Source organism: Gossypium arboreum, chromosome 9, assembly GCF_025698485.1.
Source record: "Gossypium arboreum isolate Shixiya-1 chromosome 9, ASM2569848v2, whole genome shotgun sequence".
In the NCBI taxonomy this organism is placed as follows: Eukaryota; Viridiplantae; Streptophyta; class Magnoliopsida; order Malvales; family Malvaceae; genus Gossypium; species Gossypium arboreum.
In genome coordinates, this window is record NC_069078.1 from 62589877 (window position 1) to 62599955 (window position 10079).

At 34.7% G+C, this 10079-nt stretch overlaps 1 protein-coding gene across 3 annotated transcripts; it reads left to right on the forward strand.

Moving 5' to 3' along the window:
• The first annotated feature begins 242 nt into the window (after positions 1–242).
• On the forward strand, positions 243–5608 carry LOC108470506 (lysine-specific demethylase JMJ26-like). 3 transcript variants are annotated; one of them, XM_053019091.1, is made up of 14 exons: positions 243–464; positions 1163–1734; positions 1824–1933; positions 2020–2119; positions 2343–2475; positions 2561–2624; positions 2732–3273; positions 3364–3428; positions 3537–3866; positions 4109–4453; positions 4790–4862; positions 4947–5032; positions 5115–5234; positions 5309–5608. In XM_053019091.1, the coding sequence occupies exons 2-14, from the start codon at positions 1189–1191 to the stop codon at positions 5381–5383; spliced, it is 2589 nt and encodes an 862-aa protein (XP_052875051.1). In that variant the 5' UTR covers positions 243–464; positions 1163–1188; the 3' UTR covers positions 5384–5608. The 3 variants fall into 3 exon arrangements, with proteins under 3 accessions (XP_052875051.1, XP_017627337.1, XP_052875050.1); XM_017771848.2 differs by having other exon boundaries at positions 2732–3428; XM_053019090.1 differs by having other exon boundaries at positions 463–573; positions 2732–3428.
• Positions 5609–10079: the final 4471 nt, after the last annotated feature.

Genomic DNA, 10079 nt, shown 5'->3' on the forward strand with positions numbered 1-10079 from the left:
AAAATATATTAATATTAAGTTATGGTTATTTAAATTATTATAGATTAAATAAAAATAAATTTTTTAAGGAAAATAAAAAATCATCTGAAATCCAATAAAGATATCTATTTAGAAGAAGAAAATTTATATTTAAAAAATTTATGTGGTTCTGAAGGACGTGGGTTAAGAAAACCTGATTTCAAGTACATTAAAATACATTATTTTCTTAAAAAGCTATGAGGAGATAAGGGTAATATTAATTGTATAAATATAAACTATAAAATATATATATATATATATCTGGCCCCACGCTCTTCGTGTATAAATAAACAAAACGCAGCTTTGGGATAGGCTGATTTTCTCATTCTCTGTTCTCTTTACATATAAAAATTTAAAGAATCAACGATCTTTGAAAGAGATTTTTGGGCTAATTATATAGTACATTTAATTGATTCGACTCTTTGAATCCACCATATTTCCATCAGGTAAGTCTAAGTCTTCTTCGTCTTCTCACTCTTTGATTCATATTTTACGTTTAATTTCGTTCAAAACAATATCTCTGTTTCATTTCCTTGCGATTCAAGAATGTTCGCGGTGATTTTTTTTCTTGATTTTTTCCTTTTTTTCTGTATTTAGATGAAAATTAATCCTAAAATTCAGTTGACTTTATCTGAGCCAATGCTGCTGGTTCTAATATCTGCATCGGTTTTATATTTCAATGGATCATGAAGTTTTATCGATGAATTTGTTGTAATTTCTTTCCGAATTACTTGCGTTTCAAGATTATTCGTTGTGATTTTGTTGATGTTAGGTTTCGTGTTAATTTTCTGCGTTTTTAGATGAAAAATTCATCCTAAAATTCAGTTGACTTGACCTGAGTCAACGTTGCAGGTTTCAATATCTGGATTTCTTTTATTTCAATTGATCGTAAATTCTTATCCTGCGATTTATTGTTATTAATTTGAGCTGATTTTTTTCTTTAATACATTTAATTCACCGACATATAAGAGGTATAATGCTTGGAGTTTTTTTCTTTTTTATAATTAGATATACAAAACTTATGCTGTTTGCTTGAAATTAGGCTCTTTTCTTCTTCTTTTTGTGATTTCTGTTATATAAACAGGGATGCCAAGTCTTTAAAGTTTTATCACCATTTTTTTGCTATATAATGAGGTCTTTGCAGGTTCTGATAAATTATAATCTTTCTCAATGGAGGCGATGATTGCAAAGCGAGAACGACAGAACTGTAATACTGGTCAAAGTAAGCAGATAACCTTAAATTCATGGCCTGCAACAAAGAAAAGAATTCCCATGACAGTGCATTGTGGAAATAAACGGGCCAAACCTGAAAATAAGGGCAATGCGAAGCAATTGTTAGCAAGGAAAAAGAATCAGTCAAAGAGACAAAAGCTAAGTAAGGATTTTGAATTCTTAGAGGATGAGAAAATTCCCAAGGCTAAGAGACATTGTAATGGAATAGCCAAGACAGCTACACTGGATGAAGAAGAATTGGATGAATGGGAGGAGGAAGCTATCGTGTTTATGAACATGAAAGACCGGCGCAAAAGCCGAAATTTTGACAGTGTGATGGTTGAAAGAAGGCCTAAGGAGATTACGAGGAAACTTTCTGATCATATAGTTACTTCATTGTCTGATTCTTCATCTTTGTCCTCATCATCATCTTCAGGCTCTCCAGTTTCACATTTGGAAAGTGACTTTAGCAGCACTGACAGATGCAAAAAGAACAAAGTGAAGGTATTTTATTTCTTTTTAGTCCGATAAAGATTATTCAATTTGATATTCATTTTCCTGACTACAATTATGAGAAATCTTGCTTTAAACAGGGCAGAAGAAAATATGTGAAGTGTCACCAGTGTATGACTGAAGAAAGGACCATTGTTCCCTGCATGAAATGTAAAGAGAAAGTGTATTGCGTCAATTGCATCAGACAATGGTAACATGCTCAACCTAATAGGCTTAGATTTTTTTATTTCTAATACACTTTGTTTCTCATTTATTGTTACTGTTGTGGTGCATTAGGTATCCCAATATACCAAAAGAAGAAATAGCAAAGCAGTGCCCATTTTGTTGTAGGAATTGCAACTGCAGCATCTGTTTGCACTCAAGTGGATTAATTAAGGTCTACTTTTCTCTTTAAATAAACTATGACTAAATCATATAATGGCCTCAGATTTATTCTTTTGGAAAAACTGTCTATTTAGTAAAAGATTTTACCATGGTGGTGCTTTGAGTGAAATCTAATGTTTTTGCTTATGAGGTTGATTACTTATTTCATCAGTACCGGGCCATGAATATTCCAATGAAATTGTCACATAATAATTTTCATTCTGCTTAATCCACAGACATCAAAGAGGGACATCACATATCAGGAAAAGATTAAGCATCTGAAATACTTGATTGAGTCAATGCTTCCCTTCCTTATACAAATATGCAAAATGCAAAAGCAGGAGATAGAAATTGAGGCAGAAATTCAAGGTTTGAGCTCTTCTTTTCTTTTCCCTTTTTTACCAAACTTCAGCCGCAACTTCTCTCTGGTTCTTACAAAAGGTTCTCTGTTTAGAGTTGCTGCCTTCTGCAGTTGACGTACCACAGACTCTTTGTTATAGTGATGAGCGTATCTATTGGTAAAGCGTTTCTCTTTCTATAAGCATACAATTTATCTTGTGATTGTACTATTGTTCACTAGTTCTCAATTTATCTTCACCTCCACTTTTTCATCTCTTTGGAACAGTAACCACTGTGCAACTTCCATCTTTGACCTTCATCGTAGCTGCCCAAATTGTGCATATGAACTTTGTCTTCGTTGTTGTCAAGAAATTCGGGAGGGAAGGCTTTCTAGCCGTGATGAAGTTGCATATGAATACAGGAACAGAGGTTATGATTATATTCATGCTGGCGACCCTTTACCAGGATCTTATCTAAGTGAAACAGCGAAGGATCGAACTAAGCGATCAATTCAATGGAAAGCCAATAGTGATGGAAGTGTTACTTGTCCCCCCAGAGAAATGAATGGTTGTGGTGATTGCAGATTGGAGCTAAAATGCATCTTTCCAGTTGGATGGATTTCAGATTTGGCGGCAAAGGCTGGGGAAATGTTGCGCGCCTGCAGAATTAGACAAGGAATATTGAAGCATAAATGTGCTGTAAAAGGCAGAGATACATTACATCACAGGGTTTCTAGAGAAGGAACCAATGACAATTGCTTACATTCCCCAACTTCATATGACATTCAAAAGGAAGACCTTTCTCACTTTCAAATGAAATGGGCTAAAGGTGAACCAGTTATTGTTCGCAATGCTCTTTCAAATTCAACTGGTTTAAGTTGGGAACCAATGGTAATGTGGCGAGCTTTATGTGAAACAGAGGATTTACATACTAGTTTGGAGATGTCTGAAGTTAGGGCTATTGATTGTCTAGCCTGCTGTGAGGTTAGTTCTGTTCTCTCCTTTTAGCTTTTAAGGCACTTTCTTTTTCTTTCTCATGCATTCTTTTCACGGCTACATTATATTTGAAGTCTGATTTTGCAATATATACAGGTGGGGATTAATACTTACCAATTTTTCAAAGGCTATATGGAAGGAAGAAGTTATCATAACTTCTGGCCAGAGATGCTAAAGTTAAAGGATTGGCCGCCGTCTAATAACTTTGAGGATCTTTTGCCTCGGCATTGTGATGAATTTATAAGGATATTGCCATTTCAAGAATACACTGATCCTAGGTCCGGTATCCTTAACCTTGCTGTCAAGTTGCCAGCTGGTGTCCTGAAACCAGACTTGGGCCCAAAAACATACATTGCTTATGGGATTTCACAGGAGCTTGGAAGAGGGGACTCAGTCACCAAGCTTCACTATGACCTGTCAGATGCGGTATGCCTTAATTAGCCAAAAGAAATAGCAGCCAAGTATTCACTATATTTTGTTTATCCTGCACATTATATTTACACATCAATCATAAGAATATCAAAATATATTGTCTAGCTTTTAATCCATCACGAAGTCATTATAACAGAGCCTAGTGTTCAGATATAGAATTCTTTGTTTTCTACCTCATTTGGGTACTTGGTATAACATCTTCTGACCTTTTTGTTTTTTGTTATTAATTGGTGTAGGTAAATATTTTGACACATACTGCAGATGTAGCCTTAGGTGAGGAGCAGCTTACTGCAATAGAAAAATTGAAAATGAAACACAAGGCACAGGATGCAAAGGAAAGTTTAGAGAGAGATAGAGAAGACAAGCATCCAATTAATGAAGGCAGAAAAGGAATCACAGATCAGAATCGGTACTCGGATAATAACATAGATGAGCTCAGAGCTAGAAATTCAGGCCACTCAAAGAACACAGGTGGTGCGCTTTGGGACATTTTCAGAAGGGAGGATGTTCCTAAACTGGAAGCTTATCTTAGAAAGCATTCTAAAGAATTCAGGCATATCTATTGCTCCCCAGTTGAAAAGGTAATCTATAAGAATTGAATATATCTTTTAGTTAGCAGTTGAGCTTATCTTTGCTCGTTAAGAGTGAAAAGAAAATTGAAGAGTAAAGTAAAAAGGATTAAAACAAAACACTTCTTTCCATTGGTGCACTTGATAGGAATGCTGGAAAAATATAGAGAAATTAATTTTTTGCAGTCCATTGCTTGATGGAATTGAAAAATGAAAGACTTACATTTTCTGTCCTTTTTATAAATGAATCTCTTATTTGCTTCTCACTTTTTTCTTACCAAAGCACATTGAAAGAAACACTTTTAAGTTACATTTGCTTACATTCTAGTTGGTTGCATTTATGCTCAGGTAATCCATCCAATTCATGACCAATCGTTTTACCTCACCATGGAGCACAAAAGGAAATTGAAGGAGGAATTTGGTTAGTACAACAAATACACTTTGATGTTCAGTTTAGACACTTGCTCGGTACTGGATTCCTTATGCGAGTATTTGTGCTATCTAGGAGTTGAGCCATGGACGTTCGAACAAAACCTTGGAGAGGCAGTTTTTATTCCTGCCGGATGTCCGCACCAAGTTAGGAATCTGAAGGTATTAATCAATACATCAATCCTCATTCTTTGTACAATTTCGTTTTCTGTCTCTCATGCTCTCATTGTCTCTGTTTCTGCAGTCATGCACCAAAGTTGCTGTGGACTTTGTATCTCCCCAGAGCATCAAGGAATGCCTCCGATTAACTGAGGAGTTCCGCCAACTACCAAAGAACCATAGAGCCAGAGAAGACAAACTCGAGGTTTATATCCTTTCATCTAGATTCTTACACTTTTGTTGTTTTGATTTTTACTTATTTCACTTGCTTTCAAACAGATCAACAAAATGATAATTTATGGAGTAGAACGGGCAATTCGAGAGTTATCAGATCTACTATCAACCCCAAATTGAGCCTCTCTTTGCAAGCTTCTCCATCTGTACCATTGGAACCGGCGTTTCCTTTCTGTTGATCCAGCAATGAAGAACATATAGCTTACTGTTAATTCATGCATAACGGGTTAAGTTCTATATTGTGGCCCCTAAAATTTTAACTTTTTGCACATTCGGGGCCTAGAGGCAGCCTCTGTTAATTTTTTTTGGCCATTCCAATCGATAGATAAGTTTTCCCATTCTCAATTTCATCCTTCTTGCTGCTTTTTATTTACATTGCATCTCTTCTCCTGCAATTCCAAAGACTGGTAAACGAAATTATGGGCCAAAGAAATTAACAATATCAAGCAAATAATTTATGCTTTGTTTAATACTAAAATGAATCTACGATCCCAAAAAATTAGATTAAAGTTTTGTATATAATATTGTATTTATTAGTTTTAAGAAATTGAATTTAAAGTTAAAACTAAATCTCTATATCAAATTATTAAACAATATAATGATGCGAATACATGTGTTAATATCTATATAAATGAATTATTGAAGTGTAGAATATGTAAAATTTATAATACTCTGAACAAATAAAAATAATATTATAAATTGACATCATGAATAAAATTGTAATGAATTTCAATGCATCACTTTAAACAAAAAGTTATTCAAAATAAACCATAATAACAAATTATGCAAAATATAAATACAACTATCAACATGTAAAAATTTTCTAAAAAAAGAACTAAAACATAAAAGGAAGACATTTGTTACATTATCAATAAAATTTTTAAACTTTATAAGTAAAAAATAACTAAAACATAAAGCAAAAATATTGGGTTTTTTTTACCTAGATAATGCAAAAATTAATGACAAAAATAGGACATTTTAAAAGTATTTATGAGAATGGTATGTTTTCTTCTGTAAAAATGGATGTTATCAATGTGTCAAGCGACACCGGCCCAAAATACGCACCATCATCACCCAATCATTCGAGGTGAAGTACTCTTTTAAGTGGTGCAGCCACCTTGTCAGGCACACAAAAAAATAAGAGTATTTTCTTTAAAAACTGGATATATACTGTATGTGTAAGAAAAAAATAATTTTTAAGGTAGTGCCGCCTAACACATTGGCAGCACTGGTTGGGACTTAAAAAAAGTTGGCTGTTTTAAATAAAAAGATGGAAAGGAAAAGAAAAAGCTGCTGGTGACATGGGTGGATGCCGCTTGACAGATTGACAGCACTAGAACTCTATTTAACCCCCTCCCCAACCCCCAAAAAATATTTTGTTATTTATCAGTTCTAAAACAAACCGAGAGAGAAAAAATTGAGTTGTTAAAGTTAAACGGTAGAAATCTTAAGTTTGAAATAGTGAGAAAAGTCTCAAACTTGGGTCCCTACCGTTATTAGAAATTAAGATTGAAGCTCAAGAATATTTTTTTTTCATTTCAAAAATCAAGTTTGAGTTTATAAGGTTAGTTGATAATTATGTAATTATGTGACTATATATTGATAATTAATTTTAGTATGAGATGTAAGTTATATTATTTGATAAAAAAAGTTTTATTGCTTTAAAATGGTATGAATGGTTTTAATAGCAATTAATATATATATTATTTTTAATTTATTTTATAGATTTAGTATTGAAGATAAACCAATTTTTCGTATATGTCCATTTCGATGGGGTAATTTTTCAAATCGAAATTGGTTGTATATTTGAATCGCTCCATCAAATAAGAATGAGGTTTAACAAGAGTATAAAACTTGATAAAATCAAACAAAAGATTGGTGCGAAAATCACTTGGCGTTATGGAAGGAGGATGTTTAGACTATTTTACAAATTTTCAATTTCTTCAAATTCGTACATAGGGCGATGCCACTTGTAGAGGATGATGATGTGGAGACTATGATCGCACTGTATTGCTCGCTTGGTAATGTTGAACAAATTGAGTTATTCGCTGAGTTAGCTGATGTTGAGCCGGTACAAAATGTCACTCTATTAAATCAACAATATGAAGTTCATTACCCTTATATAGAGGTTTCAAGAACGTCAGTGAATAGGTGATCTTCTGTACAAAATGTCACTCTATTAAATCAACAATACGTTGGATGGGTAGAACTGTGTGATTATGGAGCAACATTGACATCGGGCGACAATCTACACAATGTTCCTATTGTGTATAATAACCCTAATTCGGGTCCACGTTTACAAATATATGCATTTGTGATTTGTACCAAAACAGATGATGAAAAAGGATTTGATAATGATGATGGTACTTATCACCAGGTTGAGGACTTTACCGACCTCGTTCTTGATAAGGTTCTAGATGATACAAACGACAAAGGCATAGATGATGATGAAAATATAAACAACCCTTCACTCGGGAATCTGACTCAGGGCATTGTTATATGGAATGATCATTTAGCTTACATACTGAGTGTAGATCCTAATGTTGCATATGCATCTGAGTTCCAGGAATACCCAAATATAATACCTTCCCACATGTTGTTGCCAGATCCTAAATCAGAAGAGTTGGTTGTAGGACAATAATTCCCAAAGAAGGAAGAATGTGTAGCGACTATGAAGAAGTATAGAATGAAAGTGTCAATGACTACAAAGTCATTGCATCTAAATTGACATTATATACCGAGGAGTGTTAGAGGTCTACAAAAGGTTGCAACTAGCATGTTCAAGTTGCATTAATGTAGATGTCACAACTGTAGGAGATTCGGAAATATGTAAGGCCTCATACATGTACTTTTGCAAGGATGACGGAAGATCTTGAGAAACTTGATTCGAAATTAATTTGTAACTATGTCATGGCACTGGTGGAAGACATGCCTACCATTCCTTTATTGGTCTTGATTGCTAACATGCAATTTTAGTTTCAGTACAAAGTGTCATATAGAAAAGCATGGTGGGCTAAACAAATGGAAATGGAACAGTTGTACGATAATTGGGATGTGTCGTACAACAAACTTCAAGGGTGGTTAGCCACAATATAGGAGTACATGCCAGGGATTGTGGTTGACTTGTAAACCTTACCTGCTTACAACTCGAATGAAAAACTAGATCTAGGGAAAATAATTTTCCACTGCATTCTGGACATTTGATCCATGCATTAGGGTCTTTCTTTACTGCAAGTCGATGGAACCTGGCTGTATGAGAAATACGCAAATATTCCTTATTGCAATTGCACAAGACAATAACTAGAACATACTACCGATACACTTTTCCATTGTGGAGAGTAAGAACATGGAATCATGACAATTTTTCTTAATGAACTTGCAGAGTCATTGTTAGAAAATATGACATTTGCATTAATTTTGATAAGTCAAAAGGGCTAATTGCGACAATTAGGCGTTCTAGAGTTCCATAGAGACTTGTGTACTGCATCTGTTACACTGTGGTTCACTTTCATAGGGACTTTAAGAATGGATATTGACGTAATTAATTCGCGAACATTGGTAATTCAACAATCATATATATATATATTATCTTTTAAATACATTTAGAAACTCAAAGGAATAATAACACATCTTATGTAAATACATATGTAGGTTACGAGTTGCAACAACACCAGTTTAGACAGAGGATAGCAAGGCTTCAGGATGAAATGAACAGTGATGTACATGACTGGTTCAGTAGCATGAAGTCGTGTCAATGAGCTCAATGTTTCAATAATGGGTCTCGCTATGGTCATATGACCACCAATCTCACAGAATCTGTTAATGCCATCTTGAAGTGTACACAACATTTGCCTATTTCAGACACAACATTTGCCTATTTCAGTCATTTTTTTAGCTACATTCTACAAGCTAATAATTTTGATGCTAAGAATAGGGAAGAAATAAGCAAAACATATAGAGGTAGGACAAGTTCACTACGGGGAGCTTAGAAAGGCGATGGCGGTCAATACACAAAGAGCGAGGTCGATGTCTGTAAAAATATATTCCCAGCAGTTGGAAACTTTCTAGGTGACAAAGCTCGTTGGGCATCGAGCGGATATCCTGACCAGGTATTATGGAGTTGATCTCTGAAACAGGTGGTGCGACTGCGAGAGGTTTTAGATTCTTTGGTACCCATATTTACACGTCGTTGCAACATGTGCATGGGTCAAGGTTGATTTGGTACACTTCACTGCAAGTTTAGGTTCTTCTGCATTCTCTTCAACAACTGCAGGTTTTAGGCCCAAGAGTAAGCAATGGATGTCTTCGATGAGATTAAGAGTCACTCGGTACACTTTGTTGATATCTTCGTCGATGCATGTGTGTAGGGACTACCATCAACTGGCCACTAAACAAATTCAGTAACTCATTCTCCATATACTAGTGTTGGTAGTGGACCAAGGGCGTAAAATCCCCCATATAATAGTCCATTCGAAGCCATCTATCCATCCAAGCATTCCATATTATGATCCACTATTGATGCTCCGATGTTTAATTCTTTGCATCTTTTCCCATCTTATTATTGCAGTGGACATTGTCGAAGTTGACTAGAACGTCAAGAACATCTTTGCTTACACCCGAATTGTCGCATATACCACTCAATGGTTGAAACATTCAGGACGGGTGCATTAATACACCACATGTATGAATGGTCGCAAGCCAACCAAAAAATTACACTCGCGACATCTGACGGAACATATAACATCCATACGAACTGCACAATTAATAACATGATTATAATGACATGAATAAAATAACATAACTAAAATAATTACAT

Bases quoted from the DNA above. Each gene is read 5' to 3' on its own strand.
- LOC108470506 (XM_017771848.2), top strand. From the start codon at position 1,189: ATGGAGGCGATGATTGCAAAGCGAGAACGACAGAACTGTAATACTGGT. The intron at 3,429-3,536 runs GTTAGTTCTGTT...CAATATATACAG, and splicing joins ATTGTCTAGCCTGCTGTGAG to GTGGGGATTAATACTTACCA. The intron at 4,863-4,946 runs GTTAGTACAACA...TGTGCTATCTAG, and splicing joins GAAATTGAAGGAGGAATTTG to GAGTTGAGCCATGGACGTTC.